The sequence below is a fragment of the Malus sylvestris genome, chromosome 13, assembly GCF_916048215.2.
Source record: "Malus sylvestris chromosome 13, drMalSylv7.2, whole genome shotgun sequence".
Classification (NCBI taxonomy): domain Eukaryota; kingdom Viridiplantae; phylum Streptophyta; class Magnoliopsida; order Rosales; family Rosaceae; genus Malus; species Malus sylvestris.
Window position 1 is genome coordinate 21,121,246 of NC_062272.1, and position 25,759 is coordinate 21,147,004.

General features: G+C 37.9%; 5 protein-coding genes across 6 annotated transcripts; 3 read left to right on the top strand and 2 right to left on the bottom strand.

Annotated features, from left to right (window-relative positions):
- Positions 1-1,196: 1,196 nt before the first annotated feature.
- Positions 1,197-3,371, bottom strand: LOC126596565 (ammonium transporter 1 member 1). The gene has a single exon (XM_050263195.1). The coding sequence runs from the start codon at positions 3,285-3,287 to the stop codon at positions 1,770-1,772; it is 1,518 nt and encodes a 505-aa protein (XP_050119152.1). The 5' UTR covers positions 3,288-3,371; the 3' UTR covers positions 1,197-1,769.
- A 7,014-nt stretch (positions 3,372-10,385) lies between these two features.
- Positions 10,386-12,007, top strand: LOC126595643 (eukaryotic translation initiation factor 3 subunit A-like). Its single transcript, XM_050261940.1, has 3 exons — positions 10,386-10,636; positions 11,099-11,146; positions 11,449-12,007. The coding sequence occupies exons 1-3, from the start codon at positions 10,591-10,593 to the stop codon at positions 11,670-11,672; spliced, it is 318 nt and encodes a 105-aa protein (XP_050117897.1). The 5' UTR covers positions 10,386-10,590; the 3' UTR covers positions 11,673-12,007.
- Positions 12,008-12,906: 899 nt separating this feature from the next.
- On the top strand, positions 12,907-18,459 carry LOC126595639 (carboxyl-terminal-processing peptidase 2, chloroplastic-like). Of its 2 annotated transcripts, none has more exons than XM_050261935.1 (13): positions 12,907-13,094; positions 13,648-13,750; positions 14,105-14,254; positions 14,746-14,828; positions 15,022-15,230; positions 15,501-15,569; positions 15,984-16,102; positions 16,363-16,438; positions 16,557-16,598; positions 17,326-17,434; positions 17,737-17,834; positions 17,916-18,009; positions 18,087-18,459. In XM_050261935.1, the coding sequence occupies exons 1-13, from the start codon at positions 12,981-12,983 to the stop codon at positions 18,204-18,206; spliced, it is 1,386 nt and encodes a 461-aa protein (XP_050117892.1). In that variant the 5' UTR covers positions 12,907-12,980; the 3' UTR covers positions 18,207-18,459. The 2 variants fall into 2 exon arrangements, with proteins under 2 accessions (XP_050117892.1, XP_050117891.1); XM_050261934.1 differs by having other exon boundaries at positions 12,908-13,094; positions 13,648-14,008.
- On the bottom strand, positions 18,381-21,016 carry LOC126595642 (uncharacterized). Its single transcript, XM_050261939.1, has 2 exons — positions 20,612-21,016; positions 18,381-19,251 (listed from the first exon to the last, which is right to left on the bottom strand). The coding sequence occupies exons 1-2, from the start codon at positions 20,987-20,989 to the stop codon at positions 18,733-18,735; spliced, it is 897 nt and encodes a 298-aa protein (XP_050117896.1). The 5' UTR covers positions 20,990-21,016; the 3' UTR covers positions 18,381-18,732.
- A 126-nt stretch (positions 21,017-21,142) lies between these two features.
- LOC126595644 (small acidic protein 1-like) lies at positions 21,143-21,652 on the top strand. Its single transcript, XM_050261941.1, has one exon. The coding sequence runs from the start codon at positions 21,233-21,235 to the stop codon at positions 21,416-21,418; it is 186 nt and encodes a 61-aa protein (XP_050117898.1). The 5' UTR covers positions 21,143-21,232; the 3' UTR covers positions 21,419-21,652.
- The last annotated feature ends 4,107 nt before the right edge of the window (positions 21,653-25,759 follow it).

Sequence of the window (25,759 nt, forward strand, 5' to 3'; positions counted from 1 at the left end):
ATCACTAGATTTTGTTAGTTTTTTCTTTCAAACGATAAAAATAATTACACCAATTTATTTAAATTACGGTGAGTATGCTAAATTTCATGTAATAAAAAGAATATTTTAGTTCGACATTACAACTTCCTACTTATTTGTTACTTTGCATTTCTTTCATGATTCATCTCTTGTTTTTGAACATGCCATAACAATATATTTGCGAAATAAAATGTCTTATGATAAAGGGTACAGATTTGCCCAGAAATATTCTGAATTGTTGGACTTTTCCAATGTTCCACAGGGCAACGTTCAAAGTCGTCATTGACCGAACCACCACCCGTAGTTGCTTTGCTTTTTTGGTTTAATACTTTTCACACTTGCATTTTTGACTGGCCACCTTTCTTCTCTTATGGTGCCAAACGTTCTTTTCCATTGCATCCTTCACTGTTACAACTCTAATTGATTTCCAATCCAAACTTCACTTTTGTTGGGCTGATGGTGTTTTTTTTTTTTTTTGAACAAACGATATTATCTACATTAAGAAATGACGGTGAGTAAAGCCTTACTTTTCACTTACAGATGAAGAAGAATATCACTAAATTGTAGTACTAAGTAATTACAATTAGTTAAGTTAAGAACAATATCAGTGTTAAACTATTGATCAATTATTCTAAAATTTTGACATGAATGGTCTTTTATTTGTTTTTTTGTTCACGTGAAAACCAAAAAAATATGTTGAATTATATAGCTAGAAATTTCTGTTTATATGTCAAAATTAGCCGCCCCTTTCTCCTAATTGTCCTTTTGTTTTCCAAACGTGTGCGTATAATCTTATTTTAGTTCTTTGAATTATTCTTTGTGTCAAAAACAAAAAAAAGGCAATCATCCAAAGTCAATTTTCTACGGAAGATTAAGATTTGAACTTGGAAAAAGCCATACAATGATATATCCCACCACCATACACCACTCTTCCCACCTGCATTATGTCATGCCAACACCATCATTCATCACTCATTCCATGGAACATCTCTTAAATCCATCACGCGTGAATTTCACATCGAGAAATGTATAGAGAAATTTCTTTGTTAGCTTTTTATTTGTATTATGATATTTGATATACCAGTTTGTGTTCAAGGTACATTGCAATACATGTATATCTAACCGTATGATGACAAATGTATTATCGTTCAAAAAAATAAAAAGAACCAATCCGACAATTGTAAGTTGAAAAGGCATACGGGTTCTAAAAGCAATTCCACCTTTTTGAAGGAGGGCAAGGCAAGACAATTGGCACTACGAAAAATAATTAATTTTGTCTGTTTGGGTATGGACAAAATTGCTCCAACATTACCGCATCCATACTCAATCACACTCGCAACAAATGCAAGATTCATTCATTCATCCATTCATTCCTTGATTTCATTTCATCTTATCGCTACGTTTTCGTCTCTTCCCGGTTCCCATTTCCCATTTCCCATTTCCCATTTCCCATTTCATTTACAAACCATATCAAAACAAAGGCAGCCACAGCCACACATTTCTTATGGATCTCTTTAATTTAACACAAAAAATACTCAGTCTTGTTCCTCCACAACTTCCTTGTCGCCAACATGCATATACAGAAATTATACATCAACCACTAACACACTACACACAATTTTTTTTAATGACAAGATTATTTCACACCAAATCTTACAGATAATAACACTTGGAAAACCATCCTAATCAAATTCAAAGCACACATTTTTTAACATTTCAAATTTAATTTTAATACGGAAATTTATTAGATTCTACACAGAAGTCGGCGGCGTGGAAGCGTTCGGTTCTACTTTTCTAAGCTGAATCACGCTCGGCTTCTGCGCGTCTTCGTCGTCATGGTACACGTAAGCAAACCCCCCGTGCCGGGTCAGATCCATACCCGCCATTTCGTCCTCCGCCGATATCCTCAGCAGCTTCAGCTTGTGCAGCACAAAGAACAACGGCCCCATCGTCGCGCTCACCCACCCTATAATTACCACTATCTGTATCAAGTGGGCCCCCAGCAGCTTCCCTCCGCCGCCCATAAACAGCCCGTATGGCCGCCCCTCTTTTCCCGGGTACACCTCGTTCACGTACTTCTCCCTCGCAAACAGCGCCGTGAAAATTATCCCCCACGCGCCGCACCCTCCGTGAAGCTGCGCCGCCTCCAGCGGGTCGTCGAATTTCAACTTCTCGGCCAGTTTGTTGCACGAGATCAAAACGATAGCGGCCACGAACCCGCATACGATCGCCGCCCACGGTTCGACGACAGAACATCCTGCAGTTATCGCCGCGAATCCGCCGAGAAGGCCGTTACAGACGTCCGTTACGTTCCAGTGACCCGACAGAATTCTTTTTCCGAAGAGAGTGGTGAGAGCGGCGGTGCATCCGGCGAGAGTTGTGGTGACAGCGGTCCGACCCACAGCTGACCACATCCCGTAATAGGATCCGGATGACCCGTACGGACTCAGGATCTTGGTAAACGAACCGGGGTTAAACCCGTACCACCCGAACCAGAGTAAAAATGTGCCCAGAACGACGAGAGAAGCGCTGTGTCCGCGGAGAGCGACGGCCCGGCCGGAGTGGTCGAACCGCCCGATTCGGGGGCCTTCGATGAAAGCTCCCCAGAGACCGGCGATGCCTCCGACCATATGGACCACACCCGACCCGGCGAAATCGATGACACCGGTTCCAAATAAGAGGTTTCCGGTATTTAAGGCGCTAGCCCAGCCATCGACTGACCAGAACCAGTGGGCGACGACCGGGTAGACGAATCCGGTGAGGAAGGAGGAGTAAATGAGGTAGGCGACGAACTGAGTCCTCTCGGCAATGGATCCGCTGGTGATTCCGGCGGCGGCGATGGCGAAGGCCCACTGGTAGAGGAAGTGGCTGTAGTCGAAACCGGTGTTGGACGGGACCTCTTTGAGGCCGAAGAAGTGTTTGCCGATGAATCCGTTGGAGGGGCCACCAAAGGCGAAGGCGAAGCCGAAGAGGTAGTAGAAGAGGCCGCCAGCGGCGGCGTCGAGGACGTTGGTGAGCATGATGTTCATGGTGTTCTTGGCGCGGACGGAGCCGGCGCAGAGCATGGCGAAGCCGAGCTGCATTGAGAAGACGAGGTAGGCGGAGAAGAGGAGGAAGGTGGTGTCGACGGCGTAGGCGGTGTCGGAGAGCTTGGAGGAGACGCCGGCGATTTGGTTGCAGATGAAGTTGGCTGCGCCGGTGGAGTTGGGCCCCCCAAGGAGGTCGGCCAACTGGGTAGCCGAGCAGTCTAGTGTTGCCCACGTCGCCATTGGAGCAGTTAGAGAGAGAAAGAAGAGAGGTGAAGTTGTAGTCGTCTGCTCTCTCTAGCAGTCTAGTTGGCTACGTATGGGGTACCTGTACGGTACATATAGGGGGGAGTGGGAGAGTTTTTGACTTGGTGGCTTGACTTTTTTTGAGCGGTGTGGGGTCCACCTCATGGGGTGTTCATACGTGATTTGATGACTTTTTGGAGTCTGATCATCTGCAGCTGATTTGGTTTTGGAAAAGGTGGGAATATACGGTCAGGATTCAGATCCATCATCCATGAATATCTCTCTCCGTTTTTACCTTAAACATGGGTTTGTGTAATTAACCTGTTACTTAAATGAATTAGTAGAAAAGAGTGGTTGCAAATTAGATCTAAACATGTTAAAAGGGAAGAATAATGACACGCCCCGACCCTGATATTCCCCGAATACCAGGACCGACACGTGCTGACCCACATCCGGGGGTGACGAAAGCCATTAATTGATACAAAAGCTAAGAATAAGAAATAGATAAGGGATAGAAATTTGAAATACAATGAGTTAAAAGTTTTAGGAACGTGCTCAGAGCATACAATTAAACCTAATCACTAAAAAGAATTTAGATAAAATTTAATGAATAAAGGAGTGGGTCCTACATCGAGAGGATCCGAAGATGCTGCCGCGGAAGTGCCTTCACGCCGGGATTATGTGCCTTGATTCTAAGTCTTGAATGGGGGCGCAAAACAAAGGTGAGTGGACCAAGTTCATATACATAATAATAATAAAATAGTTATCAAGATACTAACCCCCACAGTTTATATAATGAAAACTACTAGCATAATAAATGATGGATTTAATAAAAATCCTAGCATGCCAAAAATATCTCAAAAGCCATATCGCGGAATATCATCGCGTAAAACCAAAGCATGAATCGTCTCACAGATTGTCTCACAGATCGTCTCGTAAACGCAGTGTGTTGCTAGTAACATCACCAAATAAACATAACTCCCGGCCCAATGCCTGCACCTAAGTCTCTATGCCCGTAGCCAGAGATAACTCTCTCCCGGCCCAATGCCTGTCACCGTGTCCCTCAGTCTTTCGCTAGGGATTATTTCTCCCGGCCTAAATGCCAACACCAGATCCTCGCCCCAGGCGGCATAGTGTCCACTAGGTACGCACAAATAGTTACATCTCTCTTAAATAACCACTTCATAGCATAGGTCATCGTCTACACTATAAAGAGGGGTTCAAAAACATGTTCTAGCATCCTATCGTCATCTATCAGATAGTCTACCAGTTCATGGTTTTAATAGAAAATACGATATATTAAAATATAGCTCAATATAGGCTAACAATTAATTTCTCACCAAAACACGAGACGATAATCAATATATTAAATCAACAAGCTTCACATAAATCAAATCATAAATCCGTAGGCATGCTAATCATTTATGCAATTAAATTATCAAATCATGTAATTTTAGAAGGGGTCCACTCACAGTACTTAGTTGCCAAAAGCTGCGCCACTAGCGAAGACGGAAACGTCACAATAATTGCCCCTAAGCACATAAAGAGTCCAATAAATAAAACTATATAATAGAAATTGAATTTGGGAAAACGAACATTGGAAACGGATTTAGAACGTCGAATTACCCTAAGAAGAGCCCAGACGAAAACCCGAAATGTCAACCCTAAAGTCAACGTTGACCGGGGGTCAACGGTCAAACTAGGTCAAACGGGTTTTAGGCTTGAAATCCGAATTAGGGTTTAGGTTAAATAGGATTATGATCTATTGGGTTTTGGAATTCTAAGGTTTTGGGTTAAAAGGGTTTAGGGTGAAAAGGGGTGGTTTGGGCTTAAGCCCAAACTCACACACAACACACACACACTCACACACTACACAAACCCTAAAACACACACACACACACACACACGGGCTGCACAAAGGCAGGCCCTCACAATACCCACAAAGGCCCTAAGGCCTCACAAAGGGCAGGGCTTTAAGCCCTTTGACAGAAATCGGCCCAAGGCCATTTTAAAACTATAACTAAAAGATAAAAGGGTGCGGGCTGGGTTACTGGGCTAGCCCAATTGGCTAAGGCCCGAGGGGTTCTAATGGCCTGAAAGGCCTGGTTGCTGAGGAAGAAGAAGGCCGGAGATTCGGCCGGAAAATGCACAATCTTTAAACGGCCATAACTTTATCACTACTCAACGAAATCAAGCGAGACAAAAACAAAAGTTGTATCCCTTGAAGAGACGAAGAGAATGGTACCTCACACGACGTCTAACGCGCCATGGTTTGGCCGGAAAATGCCTCGAAAGCCTCGGAGGTTGCCGGAAACTGGGTAAGATTCAAATGAGTATAACTTCTTCAATACTCAACGAAATTGAGTGAAACAAAAAGGAAAGTTGTAGTACTCGACGAGACGAAGAGATTGATACCTTACACGCCGGCCAACCCGCCGTGGTTTTGCCGGAAATGGCCTCGAAAGTCTTCGGAGTCGTCGGGGGAGACTTGGGTGTTCTCAGGGTGTCCCGAAGCTTCGTCAAGACGAGGGAGAGAGAGAAGAAGGTTCCAGAGGTGATGGTGGTATCGTAGCTAGGTGGTTATGGTGGTGGGTGCTCACGGAGATAGAGAGGGAGAGAGATGAGTGAGTGCAGGGATAAAACGAAGAAGAAGGAGGAGGTTACGGGGAGAGCAGAGAAGAGAGAGAGACCGGGGGAAAAACAAAAAAAATTATAAGGTGGGCCCTACGGGTTCACCAATTAAGACCTTAAAATAATTTTTAAATAAAAGTGGGGCTGAGGTGTTTCAAATAATTTGTAAACAAAATTTATAAACTAAATGATATGTTATTAATAAAAATAAGTACGTTTATCAACGTTTAAGTAATTGACTAATCATCAACTCTTTTTTAGTTTTCAAAATTTTATTACCCTTTTAAAAATAGGAGTGTGCTATCTCTACATTTCTTTTTACTTATCTTACATCTCTTGTTAATTTATATTTTTTAATATTTTTTAATTCATTCGATTCAACTGGCGAAAATTGAAAAAGAGTGAAAAGTAAAAAAAAAGTGTGGATAACACACTCCTAAAAATAAACAAATTCTTAATTGTGGCACATGCTGCGATTTTTTTTAATAAACTATATTATCTCTACTAATTAATGAAATCCTCTTTGTCAACCAAAAGATGGTGAAAAAACAAATTAGTCTTCTATCACACAAAAAAATGATGGACAATAATGTAATTTCACAGGTCCAAAATTTACCTTTTTTTTATTGAAACCTCACCTACAAGTGATGTTAAAATATCTTTAATATTAAAAAACAAAAAAACAAAAACCTCCCACTCCCCCACACTCTCGCTTTCTCATTTTCTAAAAAAAATTATTCATACACACAAAGTGTGTAAATAAATGCTAATTTACATTAAAAAAAAAGTTAGTTTAGCATCACAATTAATTATCAAGATCCATGGGACATGGGACATGGGACATGGGAGGAGAGTGGAGGAGAGTGGAGGGGAGCGGAATGGAGTGGAATAATTGAGACTTGTGTTTTGATTCTATCGCTTTTCCACATGCTATAATCGTACTTTCTCAGTAGAAAATGTAAAGCCACATGAGCTTCAGCTTAAGTGAAATAATTAAGGGGTTTTTAGATTTAGGTTAAAAAATATAGATGATTTTTAGGAGTGAGTTCAGTTATCTAATTACATGTTTTTATTTCTTTTATACTTATTTTATATTTTTTATAAATATTAAAAATCAATTAAAATCTTCTAATATTAAGCATTTTTCAACTCCAAAAAAATCTAATTAATATCGTATAACAAAAAAAAAACTAATATACTAACATAAATTATCTACAAAACATTCTACCTTAACTTAAGCAACAAATATATGAATGCATATTATACTTGTAAGCGAGATATGAAACCTAACTAAAAAGTAGAAAAAAAACATAATATATCTACAAGCAAGACATATTAATATGTGACAGGTTGATTATAAAACAGAATCTGTCACATCCCCGCTCGGACCCCCACCACATCCCGGGTTTGACTCCGTCGTAGCATGATATTGTCTGCTTTGAGTCTCGATCACGCCCTCACAGTTTTGTTTTTGGGAACTCATACAAGAACTTCCTAGTGGGTCACCCATCATGGGATTGCTTTCGCTTAACTTCAGAGTTCCGATGGAACCCGAAGCTAGTGAGCTTCCAAAAGGCCTCGTGCTAAGTAGAGATGATAATATACATATAAGACTTACATGATCCACTTCCCTAGGCAATGTGAGATGTTATAATCCACCCCATTTAGGGGCCCGACGTCCTCGTCGGCACACTTCCGGTTAGGAATTGGCTTTGATACCAAATTGTCACATCTTGGCCCGGACCCCCACCACATCCCGGGCTCGACTCCGCCGTAGCACGATATTGTCCCCTTTGGGCCCCGATTACGCCCTCACGGTTTTGTTTCTGAGAACTCACACGAGAACTTCCAAGTGGGTCACCCATCATGGGATTGCTCTCGCGCGAACTCGCTTAACTTCAGAGTTTTGATGAAACCCGAAGTCAGTGAGCTCCCAAAAAGGCCTCGAGCTAGGTAGAGATGAAAATATACATATAAGGCTTACATGATCCACTCCCCTGGGGCAATGTAGGATGTTACAAAATCTGTCATATAGATACATAAAAATAATTAATTAGTGATAAAGGTTGATTATAAAAATTAAAAATAAAATCTATAAATGAGGTTTAAAGCGGGAGAAAGAACAAAAAAAATAAATAAATAAAAAGAAATAATCAAAGAGATAATTAGGAAGAAATTTGATTTTTATAATAAATCTTATTATTGAATAGATAATTATTGATAATTAAATAATTAAATTTAAAGAATTGGACTATTCCTATTATTGGCTAAAAAATTGAACTTATATCAAGTTTCCCCTATTTAAAGTATCAATCAAATAAAAACGTCTGAAATCAAATACAAATTTGTAAATCGCGTCTAGTGCAAGTGATTGGTAAAAGGTCTTTTGTTTACGCATAAGCGCGTGCATAGATACTAGAACGTCATATAAATGTACTCACAAAATTTACGTTCTTATAATCAAGTAACAAATAAAATTACGAACTTGTAGAAAATCCAAGAAAAAGTGGAAATTTAGATGTAGAGATATTCTCAAACACAACCATGTCCAAAAAAAATATATATATATGTGAAGCTTTTACTACCTCATGGCTTTCTTGTTCTTCATTTACATTTCTGCCTTCCATTTGCATTCTTGAGTGTTCATTTCTCAAAATCATATGATCATCTTTCTCCAATTTGCCTAATTTGTTGTGGCACTTCAATAACTCCATATGAGATGCCACCTAGTACTATGATCTAATGATATTCTTCTTCACTTATAAGTGAGAGGTCTTAGATTCAATTATCGCCAAAGACGAATTTGAACTACATTACTGCTAGTCCATTGTGAGGCTAAGCCCACCCCTCTCCCTTAGTGTAGATATTATCGTTTGTTAAAAAAATAATAATAACTCCACCTCAGATCTTATTTATTCTCTTTGACAATATTTCTCTCAAAGAATAGAAAATCATTATAAATCTTGTCTAACCCTAGGTAGTATAGACAATACTACGATATAACGGTATTTCTCTTCATTTGTAAATAATAGACCTTAAGTCCAACACACATGAATGACGATAACGTGATATAATTGTGTGGGTTTCGATTCCTAATTAGTAGTTGGTCCATTGTGTGAGCTAACATAATCTCTCCTTTCTTTATATTAAAACTGCTTATTTTTACTCTTTTTTTTTTTGGGAATCCTATTTTTACTTTTTCTTTGGCGGTTACAACTTACAAGGAAGATAATCTTATTTCAATAATGTGCATGAAATCATAAAAAAGTTTCATTTTCACCTTTTTAAGATGCTCCCTTTATATATATGGATGCACTTAAAAAAAGAAAATAACTTTAAAAGTTAAATTGGAAGATTACAACCCTTTTTCTTCTACTTCTTACTTTATTTTAGAATGAGAATCCTTAACGGAACCTACTTTGTGAAAATACTCTAATGGTCTCGATTCATACATTGTGTAATCAGAAATTATTTTAATTATTTTATTTAAAATTAAATACAAATAATACCTCACGAACATTAATCACAGAATTTACAATAAACAAATACAATTACAGGATATTCTAAATCCACACACAGAGCTTTCGAACTCCCAAATATGCTCCCTCTCAAGCCTCTTGAAAATTCCGTGGTGGTAATTTCAAGTTGTCAAATCTTATCTGCTAGTACTGATGAATATTCCATACCACAATTGTCAACTTCCCAACAGGCTTGCCTTGAAAGACTTAACTGCCCTCTAATTTTGTCATGTTTTTATGCACCGATATTTTTTTTTATCGGTCAATGCATGCATGGAATATTTTTTTTGGTCAATGCATGCATGGATACTTACAACCACATGAGCAACAAATGCGGTATAGTTTTTGTAGATTTATGACTCTTCAAATTAAACTCAAATAGAAGTTTTGTTGAAAGGTTTTTTTTATTTTTATTAAGGGGTCTTTTGATCAACAAAAAAAATGAAAAAGGGGGTCGTTTGATAAGTATATTGTTTTTAGATTTTAGTTTGTATGTGGTTAAATATCTTAACGAATAGGGTGTTGGGTACCTACTTATTGTAATAATTTTGAATCCTTACCTCATCTTAATAATAATTAAAAAAAATATATTTTAGTTTTGTTTTTACTTTTTCAGAAAACAGAAAACTTGTTTGATGAGTGTTATCATTTTCATTTTTTTTAAACTAAAAGGTTTTTTTTTTTAAATTTAAATTGGTTTAAAAAAAAAAACTGAAAGAAGTTATCAAAAGAGTTTATTTTTTAAAATATGAAATCTAAAAACAAAAATCTAAAATTGAAATATTAATTAGTACCTGGGCGTTGCCATGTAATTCATGGGTTCTAAATGCGTAATAAATTTGAGCCGTTCACACGAAAGCCCAGCCCAATACTACCTTTCCCTTCTTTTTTTTTTTTTTTTTTTTTTTTAATAATCTTTTTTGGTCCTTTCCGTTGACTAGCTTTCCTAAATCTGCCGCTAGCTTTCTTTATTTTATTTTTTTCGCGCGTAAAGAAGTTAAAACCCTAAATCTTCTTTCTCTCCGCGCGCCACCATCTGCCGCGAAATTTGAAATTGATTTGTGCGGATTTTGCGCAGTGGCCTGCGCGATCAGGTAGCTGCAATTATCGCTTCACCGGAGCTTCGTAGTGGTTCAATCTTTGACTCAGACATGGCAGATTTTGCAGATTCGGAAGCTGGGTTGGAGCGAGTGGAAGGTAAGTGCATTGTTAATTTTTGCCTTGTTATCTAGGTTTTAATATCTAATTATTTATATTTAGAAGTTTTTATCTCTAATTTTGAAGATTTCAGTCTCTTAATCTTCCCTCTGATGTAATTTTGCACTTCAATTTTAAATATTTTACAATTAGAAAAAAAATCAGTAATTAAGTAGGGCTTGTTCGACGTTTAGGATATTTGGTTGATGTTTAGCTAAAATTGTGTAGAAAACATGATCTTGCTACAATGGGCCAAATTAATTTGCAAATCTGAAGATTTTTTTTTTGGTTCAAAGAATTATGGTTTTGTTCGTTGAAATTGCTTTGGATAATTAGTTGTTCCAGAAAGTTTAGGGGTTGATTGGTATTTAATTGGAAACTAATATATAGTTTTAAAAAACGATGAATGTAACTAAAAATTATTTCTTAACAATAATGATGAATGCTGCGATTTTTGGTCAGAAATCTGCATGAGGAAGAGAAAGCTCGAAACCCGGCTGCGTGAAGAAGGTATGTTTCGTTACAAACAGTTTTAGTATGTCAAGCTTCTTCTCAGTTTTGGACCATCTTGTTTGGGAGGATTATGGAATCAGCTTTGTTTTCATTCAGACGGTAGTTTCTGATCCTTGAAACTTTAGTACTTTAGTTAAGGGAAAATTCAATGTAGCTTGCCATCATAATTGGTTCTGTTGTTGGACGATGAATTTGTGTCGTTGATCAAGTTGATTTTGTTTCTCGACCCTTTGTACTTGATTTACTATTTGTTGTCATCTTTTGACGTGCTTCGTATATTGCCGTTGTGAACCATGCAGAAGAGGAGAGACTAAGGAGAGAAGCAGCTGAATGGAGGGCAAAATTAGGCGAGATTACTGAAAGGCAGAGGCAAAGAGAGAGGGAACTGGAAGAATTAGAAAGGCTGCGTGCAGAGGCTCTTTCGAGGATGAGAAGATCAACTGAGACTGCAGCTGTTGCTGCTTCACCATCCTTTACTAGAGAGGTGTATGTGCCTAGGTTTCAGCAATGGGCCGGGAACTGAAGACTCGTCTTAGAACTGATTGCTTGACTAAGCGGGGACTGTTCCGAAGAAGCTGATTTAGTAGCTAACCTCGACGAGTTGTTGTAAGCCGTCATCTCTACTTTTAATTTTCTTTCTTTCCCTGAAGTGTTGTCTCACGGAATATTCTGATTGTAATGTTGGAAATTCAGAATTTGAGATATCTAGTCTGTTTGTTTAGTGTGGGAGAATTGGAGCAGGTGGTTTTTTAAGGACGAATCTGTAGGTTCATGTCTTGAAGGATTTGCCTTAAAATTTGGTTTTGTATAATACAGATGCCTCTCCCTTGCTTGGGATGAAGCCATACATTGCCATAACCGGTTCAGGTTACTGGAAAATTCTTTCGGTCTAGGATTTAGGGTTGGGTTGAAAGCAAAAATAACCAGCAAGATGAGCACAACACCAAAAGTCGAAGGGGGACGGGTTTCAAAATAGGTAATTTCAAATTCAATGTCGAGTCTAAGAGTAGCTACGACATCTGTCCTTTGGTGTCGATATTGAGGTGATTCCTCGCAAGTGGCCTTTGATCACAGTAGTAGAAAGGAGTTGAGTATTTGCATAACGGCGTGGGTTTGGCTAATCTCATATCTAATTTAACAAAATTTATTGTTTGACCAAAAAAAAAAAAAGGTGGTTCTTCCGTGGAAACGGTTACAGGGATGTGAGTTTCATCTCAGCTCTCGCTCCATTATATATGCTGATTTAAATAACATCTGGTATGTTCATCCCAATCAATTAATCTCTCACTCTCTCCTACGAAACCTACAACGATTCCATGCCACTAATGGAATATCATCTATCCTCCTTAGGCTCAATTCATCCTCTTAGATACGCTTAAGATTAAATATGTTATGATTTATTAATAATGAATCATCAAGTATGCATCTCTAAAAACTCGCGTTGGAAAGACAAAATGACCATAACGATGATAGTTGTGTGCTTGACTTACATCACGATGATGATGGTGCCCTTTGACTATATTATCTACACTAACGGAGATGGAGGTGGGATAACCTTTACAATGGATCAGCAATAATGTAGTTCAAATTTCCCTTTTGACAAGAATTGAATTTAAAATCTCTTACTTACAAGTAAAGAGAAATATCACTAAATTGTAATACTAAGTGACAATTCCACATAGTGCTTGATGCACAACTTTAATATGAGGGTAAAATGGGAAGTTTGTGGGATAATTTTTTAAGTTGTCTGTGGAATGATTTCGTTTGGTTCGAATGAAACTTCCCATTAGATAACGTTCTCAACGCAGAAGGAAGAGCGGACTCTCCATTCATGGAGGTCCTCGCTAGCTCTGCAACTGCATCTTCATCCCCTCATTTCCTACTCTCCAGCTTCTACAAGAACCACCGTAGCACCGTCTCCATGGCCGCCACTCCTCCGCCTAAGGTACCCCTTCCCCTCTCTCTCATCGATTTCTATCTAATTCATGCCTCATTTAAGCTCTCTTTCTCTGGGCATAATCCGCAATTATGGAATTAGAGAACAATATAGTTGCGGAATTACGTTTTAATCATAAGATTCTAAAGCTTTTCGGGTTTCATCTTTTGCGAAATTACGTTCTAATCAATGTATTGATTGCCGTTAGATGAGTTGAAATTACTTGGTAGGTGCTCCAAGAAGATGTCTTGCTTTTCTATTGCAACTTGTTTTGTGTAAACACCTAATTATAGTTGTCCTAAGTCTTTAAATCATTTTACGAAGGAAAATATACAAGTAGCTGATCGTTTCTAATTATTTTTCTTAGGACATGTTGGTGCTTATTATATCCATTCAGGTAGTTTAGTAATATATTGCAACTTTCCTAGAGTTTTAATGTTGGAAATTGATACTAAAGAGGCCTTGTGGCTCCTGAAAGATACCGCTCTATAATGTATGCCGGGCGTTATCTAGTTGTAATGGGGACTCCCATAATTACACTTTTTAACTGGACTCTTTGCAGGTGCTGCAATGGAAGTATCTTCCGGTAAGGATTGTAGAAGCTCGAGCAAAGTCTCCTTTAATGTGTATAATGACTACGTCGCTTGAGAGGCCGATAAATTATGGTAATACTGATGGGGACCTTAAGCACAGTTTCTTGATTCCACTGGTGTTGAGGCTCAGTCGGAATTTTGTTTGTCAGGGTGGTTTGTTTTCAGCAAACTATAGTAAGGTCAGGAAAAAACTTCGACTGAAGAAATATGCTGGCAGTCTCCATGAAGTGCTAAAATGTTCAGAAAAAATTAGACGGCATGTTTTTGTTTTCGTTGCTGGACTGATGGTTGTCATGTCAGCTTCTCTTTCTGTTAGCATTACTCCATCCTGTAAGTTTACATAATACGGTAATGGAGTAATGACAACTCAAAGTCGTGCAATGTTAAGAGATTTACTTTAATCTGTTGTTTTATTGACTTGCCCAGGGGCTCTTACAGAAGAGAATCGTATCTTCTTAGAGGCATGGAAGATGATTGACCGTGCATATGTTGACAAAAGTTTTAATGGACAAAGTTGGTTTCGGTACAGAGAAAATGCATTGCGCAATGAACCAATGAACACAAGAGAAGAGACATGTATGATATCCTTCCTACAGTCAGTCGTATTATATTGTTGGGAAAATTTACTATCGTAAAAGCAGCTTGAAATACCAAGACTGTCCTTTTGAAGTACACCTCGACAATGGTTCATTGGACATAACGAATAGTTTTATACAATACACTTTTGTATATGATAATACCTTGTTTGACTTGATAATTGGTTTTCCTGCCCGTAGTTGCAGAAACTGTTTGAGACTTTGAATCACCTAAAGTCCGCTCTTACTTGTGTTTACTACTTATCGTTTCATTTTCCAGCTTGACATTTTTCAAGGTTTACTGATCCTACCATGCCAATGGCTCCATTCACTTGACAAACCATTATTTTACTAAGCTGTAGTTGGGTTTTGTATAAAAATGAGCAAAGCTTCGTGCCAGCTGGATCACTTCATTTAACTGAAAATACTATACTTATCTTTCCAGTTTCCAGTTTCTACCTCTTTAAACCCTAATGTTCTATTTGCAATCAGATATGGCAATTAAGAAGATGCTTGCCACATTGGAGGATCCTTTCACTCGGTTTCTGGAGCCTGAAAAGTTCAATAGTCTACGGGTACAATGATATTTCTTCTTATACATTAGTGTATTATTGTAGTTCATTTTAGCCTGAATAAGAATACGATGCACCATTAGAAACTACATCAAACTCACTCTACAATGACTCATTATCTTAAGATACATTTCTTCATTTGGATTTGAATATAGTTGTTGTTCCTGAAATCTGTTAATATCTTCTTCAAAGGCAGTCTGGAACTCAAGGTGCTCTTACAGGCGTAGGGCTGTCAATTGGCTACCCTACAAAACTTGATGGATCAGCTGCTGGTCTTGTTGTTATTTCAGCTTCCCCAGGAGGTCCAGCAAACAGAGCTGGCATCTTGTCTGGGGATGTTATTCTGGCTATTGATGATACAAGTACAGAAACAATGGGCATATATGATGCTGCAGAGCGACTACAGTGAGTTTCTTACACTTCCTACCACTTAACCTGTCATTATAGTAACTATCCATCAAGTACTAGGATTTAATGGGGATAACTCACAAAATTTGTAGATGGAAGTCATATCATTTAAAAATCTGGAGAAGCTCTTTACCTTGGGTCCTTTGAATTTGTGTGTGGGTCTGGTTACTTGTAATTGAAACAAGTGCTTTAAGAATCATGACTTGTTTTTCCCGACTAAATTTTTATTTATTTTCATTTATATCTTGTTTTTCCTAATTGTTACAGGGGACCGGAAGGAAGTACAGTTAAACTAACAGTTTGTAGTGGACCTGAAATAAAGCACCTGGATTTAATGTAGGTTCAATTCTTCATTAATCCGTGCTGAAATATTGTAATATCATGGTCTAAGGAATTATTTGTTCATTTTTTTTTTTGTTGGGGATAATAATGTTGTATGCCCAAAAGTGTTTGGAGATTATTGATTTGATAATATGTTGGTTTTAACTTCGTCATGGAATGCATTTGACAATTAGTGAAACTTAAAAATATAAGAATGCTTTTGGTTTAAGTTCTCATGTATTTGATGGCTAGCAATTGAGCTCAGTGTTTAACCAGAAGTCATCCCATTTTGCTTGGACCCTTGAGCTACTCTTAAAGTGGGGGATTAGCACTTAGGAGTGGGGTAAATTGTGATTGTATTTTTACTCAATCTAGAGCCTTTTTTTTCCATTTTTAAATTTATTTAAATGCCTTCTTGCTGTATTCTAGGCGGGAGAAAGTTTCACTGAATCCTGTAAAGTCAAGACTATGTGCGGTCCCTGCTTCCGGAAAGGATTCCCCTAGAATTGGCTATATCAAACTATCAACGTTCAATCAAAATGCATCTGGTAAGGAGATCTAGTAGTTACCGAACTGATATAAGTTTATGTAGGATGGTATGGTGTTTTGATCTTCTGAAGTCCACTCTCACCGAGAAACAAATCAGTTCACTTGTGCTTGATTTTGAAGAAAACCTTGCTCATTCTATTTAAAACTTTATTTACTCAATGCTTCATAATCTTGTTCAGTACTTCATTTGTTTGACCTTGTCTGGAGCGAGCTTGTCAATCTCTGCAATTTGGTCTAAAGAACTTTGCATCCCATGCAGGTGCTGTCAAGGAAGCAATTAATACCTTAAGGAGTAATAATGTTAATGCCTTTGTGTTGGATCTTCGAGACAATAGGTAATCATTATATATCAACGTGGGTCTAGTTTAACATTATCTTTCAACAAGGCTCTTGTAAAATTTGCCCTTTTGGAAGGCTTTCTGAAAGCTTAATATTTGCTTAAATTTGGTGCAGTGGTGGTCTTTTCCCAGAAGGAATTGAGATTGCTAAGATTTGGTAAGTTGCCCTGGAGAGCTGTGGAAAACTTAACTTTTTATAATTGTTGTTTTTTACTTAATGAGTCAATTTGATATTATTTTTGAGACGGTGGAATAAAGAAAGTTTTTGGTGCATATTTAACTTAGCCTAGGTGGCCACTTAGTAATACGGTCTAGTCGTATTCTTCTTCACTTGTAAGTGAGAGGTCGCCAAAGGCGAATTTGAACCACATTATTGCTAGCCTATTGTGAGGCTAAGCCCAAACCCCTCCCCTTAGTGTAGATAATATTGTTTGTTCAAAAAAAAAAGAAAAAGCCCAGGTGGACTTACTTGTTCGGGTTTTCTGAACAACTTTTTATGGAACGGAGATAACTAATGTTTGCACTTAGTCATAGCCATGCAATAAATATTTTGATACTTTGTGAACTTATTCCTATGAAAAAGAGGATGCTTCTTTCCAGTTTCTCCTTCAACCCAACAAGGTTTAGAAAGACAATCCACTGAAAGCTACTGGATTACTAGATTGCAATCATGCTGCTTGAAGCCTTGAATGGTCTTTCACGATTCATGTTTGAAACCATTATGTTTGATCCAATTTATGCAGCACAAATTCTTACAATTCAACTTTGTAACAAATTTAGAAATCATTGTGCACTGGGTACGACCTTTTATTGTTTGTCTTGCAAATATTAATTTGCACTTCCTTATATCAGATCCAAATTATGATTAGATGCTTTTCTTCCAGGTTGGACAAAGGTGTGATTGTATATATTTGTGATGGTCGTGGTGTTCGAGATATATATGACACCGATGGAAGCCAAGCAGTGGCGACTTCAGAACCCCTGGTTGTGCTGGTACATGTTCATTTATAATATGATTAAGTAGATTTGGTCAATGATATTCCTCGATGCTTATGCAAACATTTGCATATGGTATTATTAATAGTGCAGGGTTGTCGCCTGTGTCTCTAATCTCTATGCTGTTTGATAGTGGAATCAGTTTTTCGTTTTTGATATTTTGTCTTATTAAAAAGGAACCTTTCTATGGTTGGAATCAGTATTTTATTGCGCGTGTGTTCATGTGCATACTATGAAACATTACCTTTGAAGAATTGCTTGGTAAGAATTGGTATGTGTATCGTCTGAGGTTTCTTCAGGTGAACAAGGGAACTGCTAGCGCAAGTGAAATCTTAGCTGGGGCATTGAAAGACAATAAGCGTGCTGTGTTGTTTGGAGAACCCACATTTGGGAAGGGGTAATCTCTTTTGCTTCTACTCAATTCCCATGAATAAAATTTTATATTCCTGACATAAGCCATCCATATCCCTCTATGCAGCAAGATTCAGTCAGTTTTTGAGCTGTCCGATGGCTCTGGCTTGGTTGTTACAGTCGCTCGTTATGAGACACCTGCTCACACAGACATTGATAAGGTCTGATGCGTTCTCTCTTTCACCCCATTTACTTTATTCACGTTGCTCTCGATTAACTTGATTCCGGTTTCTTATAGGTAGGTGTGATTCCAGACCATCCCCTGCCAACTTCATTCCCCAAAGATGAGGAGGCCTTTTGTAACTGCCTCCAGGACCCTGCATCTGCTTGCAACAAGGTCGAGCTATTTGCAACATGACGGTAGTTATCGTGTACGTTAGCATTGTTTACAATACAGGAAAGCGACGATTTTTTACAGGCGGGGTTTCACATTCTTTCAAGGTTTCATTTGATTTTGTAAACAAATAGCAACGTTTGATTAATGGTATTTGATTACAGAAGTTTACGATGTGAACGAGAATTATTTGTGCCATTGTCTACCATAAGAATATTTCTGTATTCAACCAAATTCCTTAAAAGATAAATACCAGATTCCACTGTATGCAATGAAATGTCAAATGTACTGTGAAACTATATTTGGAATATCTGCTGCTATGTACAATGGCGTATGAAATAAAACTTACCGGCATCCAAGTCAGGCGTATACAAAATTGGCTCTGGCTGAAATTTGATCCTTGATCTTACTTACCCTCAACCGATATTATTCTGGATCCGAAGGCCGCGCAAGAGCCGGTGCAAAGAATGTCGTAGTGCCTGATCTAAGTTGCAGGAAAACTAATCAAGGTCTTGCTCCAGGTTTGAGACTTTTGGTTTCCATTCTCTATTCACCAAAACATCTTTGTCCATGTACCCAAAAATGGGAAAACAGCAATCAACAATCTTAACAGCAGCGGCGTGTCGCTATTTCTTTCTCTCCGACTCAACTTACCCTTCCCCATCGGCTTTCTTCGAGATTGCCTCCGTGCAGATTCCATTCTTTCAAGATCATCCCATCCACCTAAACTCGATGCCTCCCGACCACTATCATCAGCTGAAGTATCATTTCCGACTACCCAAGATTGATAACCCATGCTTCTGTCACTAGTTTCCTGGTCCTCAACATATCTTTCTTTGTCATCTGTTTTAGCATTACCAAAACTGCTGGCAAAAGGTTTCCTTCTCCTCCTTGTCCTGGACTTGTGTTTCGGCCTACTCCGTGTCCGTCCCCACAACTTCTCAAATAACAGTGAAAATGCCGACTGACCAAGGGGGAGTGCTAACGCCATGAGGAAAGCTTTTGGACCCGTAGACAGCAGCAAAGAAGCAATAATAGCTGGAAATGCCCATCCATAGGATTTAAACACCTGCATCAACAAAAGAAAATACACCTATGAAAAATTCTGCAATAGAAACCAACCAGCACAACCATAATACGAAAAATTAGATCCAACTTTTGTATCTTGATGCTTGGCATTACGATGTTCAAATTTAATCCTTGTTTTTTATTTTTTCGGTAATCACTTTGTCAAAATGCTTATGTATTCAGGTATCTGATGATATCAGATATCTGATTCAACAAATACATCATGTGATAAACAGATGTGAAGTAAGGAATGAGGCAGAACACGTATATTTATAAACCTAAGCTTGGGATGTCCCTCAATCAGACGACAGAAAATATTCGTCTTCAGAGCACGAATTGCACGAATTCTAACAATAATACGTCTTAAAAATATGCACCAGGCACAAGTTATTCAAGTAGTTTGCTCATTCTTGATTCGCAATCAGGTTACCAGGGGAGTATCTTCAACCACATTGTGTTTAGCATCAGCTCTCTTCCAGTTTTGTTTATTAAACTCATGAAACACACCGACCTTAAAACTGCAAAGGAGGCTTACATATTTACAGAAATATACCACATGAGCTTAATCAGTAAGCTAACAGAATAAACGGGGAGAGATTTTTGATAACAGAAAAAAGAAAGAAAGAACGAAGGGAAGGAATACTCTATGAAGTTGTTTCAAATAGAAGTTCCGACCTATGTTTAAATTTGGTCAGTAATTTTGTTACTGCATAATGCTATGTAAGTTGTCAAAAAGTCAGTTGCGGAACTTTGCAAATAATAAAAGGCAGCGAAAACAGGATAGCTTAACTAACATAACAGTAAACTCTTGACGGTGAAAGCGCACAAGTGATGATAACGGACTTCATCACTATAAGTTTTGTAAGACTTTCCAATTCTTGATTCATTACCTCTATAAGATTAAGACGATAACTTGATCTCAAAGCAAATTACGTTATTAAATGGCATCGGCTAACTTGTAAACTCTTGATACAACACAATCAAAGACGCCAATTGTACCGAAAGATAGCAAAACAACAGACACTCAATATCTATTTCATTGACTTCACACTGGTTTCGAATGCAAGCGAAGCCGTCTATCAAAACAAAACCTAGCTAAAATATCGATGCATTCTAATACTTAGGTACGGGTAAGAACAACTAAAGTAAGCTCTCCGAAAAAAAAAAAAAAAAAAACAGAGCTGTGCATCGATAAGTTGGCTAGATGCTCCCCCTTATGAATTCAAGTTCAAATCCCTTATCCACAGTTTAGATTAGACTAATTAGAATATCGCTCGAATAAAATGTAAGCTCTCCAAAATTGAAGCATTCCCAAATCCAAACTTGATAACAATAACCAAAAATGAAGTGAAAGTTTGTACCTTCAATATCCAGAAACTATCAATGGCATCCTCCAAGATTCCACCGGAGCTTTCCTCCTCCATCTCCGACGACTCGTCCGACCACCACCTTCTTTTATTCGTCCCTTTACTTCTACTGTACTCGTAATCTTCTTCTTCTTCTTCTTCTTCTTCTTCGTCATCGCCGGCATATTCTTCTCTGTTGCCTTTGTCTCTGAAATTAAAACCGAATCTTTGGGAACGAATGGTTTCGGCATTGGAGTCCCAGCGACGGTAGCTAGGAGCGTAGGAGCGACTCAAGTGGGTCGAAGGAAGTGGGTTTTGGAAGATGAAGTGAAAGGAATATCTGGGCCGCCATGGATGAGGCTGTGCAGCGAGAGGGAGGACACCGCCCTCCATGTGCAGTGCGAGCTTCCATCTGCCACGTTCTCGTTATCTATTCTCCGACTTTATGACACTTTACAGAAGTTTTTGGGCCCAAGTTGATATTTAGGCCCAGTTCGATGATGACCCAAAAAGAGGCTACGAAAGCAGAAATAAAAAACGACATTTCGTCGATAAAACCAAAAGGCGAGCACTCCTGCAGAGAGCCAAAACGTGAGGCGCTCAATAGCTTCCGCGAGACGGAGACAATTCCGTGTGATGAGGCCGACGGCGATGGACTTCTTCAGCGACATGGACGATCAGGGCTCCACCATGGCCATGGACGTCGACGACGTCGACACACTCGAGGCGTTCGGCGAGGGCGTCATGAGCGAGAGCAAGCTGGCCGACTCCGATTTCTTCAACTCCTTCCAGGACGATTTCGATGACACCGACATCAACTGAACCAGCAAGCCAGATCGTCTTCTCCGTCGTAGGCATGGAATGGTTTGATCTGATTTGCTCTGTTTTCTATTTGAGGATTTAGGGTTTGGAATTTTAGTATGTGTTTTTGCAGTCTGTGATTGTTCTGTGGAATGATTGATGGGTTAATCTCTGTGTGATTTGCTGATAAATCAGTCCATACCCGAAAGTAATCGGTTGATTATGTCTGTTGATATGAATTATCTGTTTAGAGTTTGTTAGTTTTCTTTCCGTTATTGGGGCTTTTGCGTATGGTGCCATTTTTTTGGTTGTTTGGAATTGTGAGGAATAGGAAAAGAGTAGTAGTTGTGTAGGTTTCCGTTGATTTGATGGGAACGATTCAGTGATACGTAGCACTTAGGAATGTTATGTTTCCGTGTTAATTCTTGCTTTGTATGAACAAGTCATGTGGAATTATGGTTTTACTTTGCAGCCGTGTTAAATGTACGTTTTGTCTATGGTGACTGGGTGCCATCCGTTCAATCTCTTGCATATATGCATTTGATCCGGGTGGGTCTGTTTCGCTATATTCATGGGGCTCTGCCGTTGTCTAATTGCCACTCCTCGTGCTCTTTTTCTAGGTTATTGCTCCATGTCAAACTCTAGGTGCTTATGATTTGAGGTTGAAACCAGTTAGCATCTTGGTTATCATTTTTTTCATTTTTGAAGCGTATCTAGCTGGAACCTTGAGATGAGGAGTTAGACTGCAGGTGCTTGAGTTACGGTGTGGTCTGGGGTAGAGACCATACAATGTAGGTGCTTGCGTTATGGTGTGTTCTGGGGTCAAAGACCGTAGAGTGGTGGTGCTTGAGTTACGGTGTGGTCTGGGTAAAGACCGTAGAGTGGAGGGGCTTGAATTACGGTGGTTTGGAATATGGTGTAGGTGCTTGAGTTAGGGTGGTGGTTTGGAGTATAGTGTAGGTGCTTGAGTTAGGGTGGTCTCTGTTATAACCGGCAAGAATCGAACCCAAGACGTGCCATGTGGAATACTAGCCTAGTGTAGCCTTACCTCCCGCTACGAATGAACCACGTGATTTCGAAACTAACTATAGTTAATCCATGCATATAATTTTTGCTAGAGTCCCTAATGTAATACTTTCTGATTTTTATTTGTATTTATCCATCATGTGTTGATTGAAGTCTAATCTTGTATGTGAGTTTTGAATGAAAAAAAGAAAAAAATCCATGCATTATGTTTTATGAAAACAATTTATAATTGAATGCCACTTGTTTTACACAATTTTTTTTGGTCGAAAGTTTATGTGTATAATTACGATTTATGGAAAAGATTTATGTTTTGCCTTACGTGGATGAAGAGTTTGCTATCAAATTATTATGGCTAACTAAACAGCACACGCTTTAGTGTAAATATGTTGTCAGACTAAAAAAAATTATAATTAAGGAGGGTGTAGTCAAATTAGGATTTTATAGGATTTTAATAGACTTTAAAATATGTGTGTAGTCGATTAGAGTTTTAAAGGAGGATTTTAAAAGATTCTGAAGTCATGATGTAATCAAATTAGGATTTAAGAGGATTTTGAAGAATACACTCAAATCCAGGGGTAGTCGATTAAGAGTTTAAAGAATACATTCAAATCTAGGTATAGTGAGAATGTCAAAGATTTATTAGGATTTTAGGGGTGTAGTCAATTTGAATTTCATTGGATTTTAATAGACTTTTTGTAAGTGATAGATTTTAAAAGATTTGGGTTTCGACAGATTTATATGGATTTGTTAGGATTTATTAGTTGAATCTTATAACATATAATGAAATAATGCACAAGAAACATAAATGTTTTGAATCAAAGGAGATCCATTGACAATAAATTTGAAGTGTTAGCAAGCACAATCATGAACTCAAATACATAGAATAATAATGTAATCATAGTAGCTAAGCAATCAGATGAAATTCCAAATTCCAAGTTTAAAACACAGCCACAAAACCTTATATTAATAGAAATTCATCATTACAAAGTAATATTTTCTTGTTTCTTTTTTTCTTTCTCGAACATAGCCACAAAACCTAACATTACAAGAATATCATTAGAAATTCATCATTACCACACTAGAATTATTTGTGACTCATTATTCTCCATTCACATTGTTGTCATTATGGGTATCTCGCCACATGTCCAAAGCTATATTATATCTTCATTCATTGGCAATATTCCGTTATTGTTTTTGTGTTTGAAAATCTAGGTCAAGATCCCCTTCAGAAACTGACAATGGTGGAGTTAAGAAAATTCATCATCTGGTTTAATAGAAAACTCATTCGATATACACTCCTTGTGAAGAAAATTGTGCACTGCTACACAAGCTAATACTACCTCTGCTTGTGTTGCATATAAAAATGGAGGTGCAATCCTTAAAATCGGGAATTGTGATTTTAAAATATCAAATATCCTCTTGACGACATTTCTTAAAGAAGCATGACAAAGATTGAACAACTCTTTTTCGTTTCTAGGCTTACGACCTGAACCACTATACTCTTGGAGATGATATCAGATTCCTCGATAAGGAGCTAAGAATTGACGTCTATTTGGAAATCTACAATCTACTATGAAAAATTTACCTGATAATATATATTTTGATATGCAACTCAATGAATTAATGAGAAATTAAATAATAATAAAAATGATAAATCTATACACATACCACAATTAATCTACAAACACACACCATAATTAAACCATGACCAACAAATGATTAACCTATATACACACAATACCAATTATCAAATCATAATTTCATAGCTAACTAATCAGTGACAATAAAAATATATATCACAGAAACTCAAGCACATCCAATTGGTTTACTTGTTATTGTTGAAATTTATTATCCAGAAAAAGAAGATCAAAAGACAACGTGAAATTGCACTTAAACAATTCAGAGATAGTAATCTTAGATACTTCTAACTTGGTAAAACATAAAAATAGAGCATGTTCAGCTAGCTCCACGAAAGTGCTAATAATGAGTTTAAAAATGTTATGAAACAAACTAGGAGTGTAAGTGTCTTTCAAATCATGAGCACACAGTGAAATCAGACATGGTCAAGCTATGCACAAGGGGCCATTAGAAGTTAAAACATTTCAGTGACACAACTGGCCATTAGAAGCCTGACATTCTTATTCCTATGCTAAAGCAAGCTATGCACAATAGCTTATCTCAGGGGCTTCAACTTCTTAGATGCTTCAGTCAAAGAAGCCAATTCTAACAACGACAAAACACTCGTAGCTTTTTGTGGATTTTGTTATTTGTATGCTTCCATCCGCAGAAAACTACGAGTGCTTTGTCGTAGTTAGAATTGGCTTCTTTGGCTGAAGCATCTAAGAAGTTGGAGCCCTTGAGATAAGCTATTGTGCATAGCTTGCTTCAACATAAGAATAAGAATGTCAGGCTTCTAATGGCTAGTTGTGTCATTGAATGTCAAGCTTCTATTTTTATGTTTTACCAAGTTATAAGTATTTGAGATTACTGTCTCTGAATTGTTTAAGTGCAATTTGACGTCCTCTTTTGATTTTCTTTTTCTGGATAATAAATTTCAACAATAACAAGTAAACCAATTGGAATTTAGCGTGCTTGAGTTTCTATGATATATTTTTTATTGTCACTGATTAGTTAGCTATGAAATTATGAATTGATAAATGGTGTTGTGTGTATATAGGTTAATCATTTGCTGGTCATGGTTTAATTATGGTGTGTTTGTGTATAGATTAATTGTGGTGTGTGTATAGATTTATCATTTTTATTATTATTTAATTTCTCATTAACCCATTGAGTTGCATATTAAAATATATATTATCAAGTAAATTTTTCATAGTAGATTCTGGATTTCCAAATAGATGTCAGTTCTTAGCTCCTTATCGAGGAATCCGATATCATCTCCAAGAGTATAGTGGTTCGGGTCATGAGCCTAGAAACGAAAAAGAGTTGTTCAATCTTTGTCATTCTTCTTTAAGAAATGTCATTGAGAGGATATTTGGTATTTTAAAATCACGATTCTCGATTTTAAGGATTGCACCTCCATTTTCATATGCAACACAAGCGGAGGTAGTATTAGCTTGTGCAGCAGTGCACAATTTTCTTCGCAAGGAGTGTAGATCAGATGAGTTTTCTGTTAAACTAGATGATGAACTTTCTTCATCTCCACCATTGTTAGTTTCTAAAGGGGATCTTGATCAATATTTTCAAACACAAGAACAACGGAATATTGCTAATGAATGGAGATATAATATAGCTTTGGACATGTGGAGAGATGCCCATAATGATAACAATGTGAATGGAGGATAATGAGTCACAAATAATTCTAGTGTGGTAACGGTG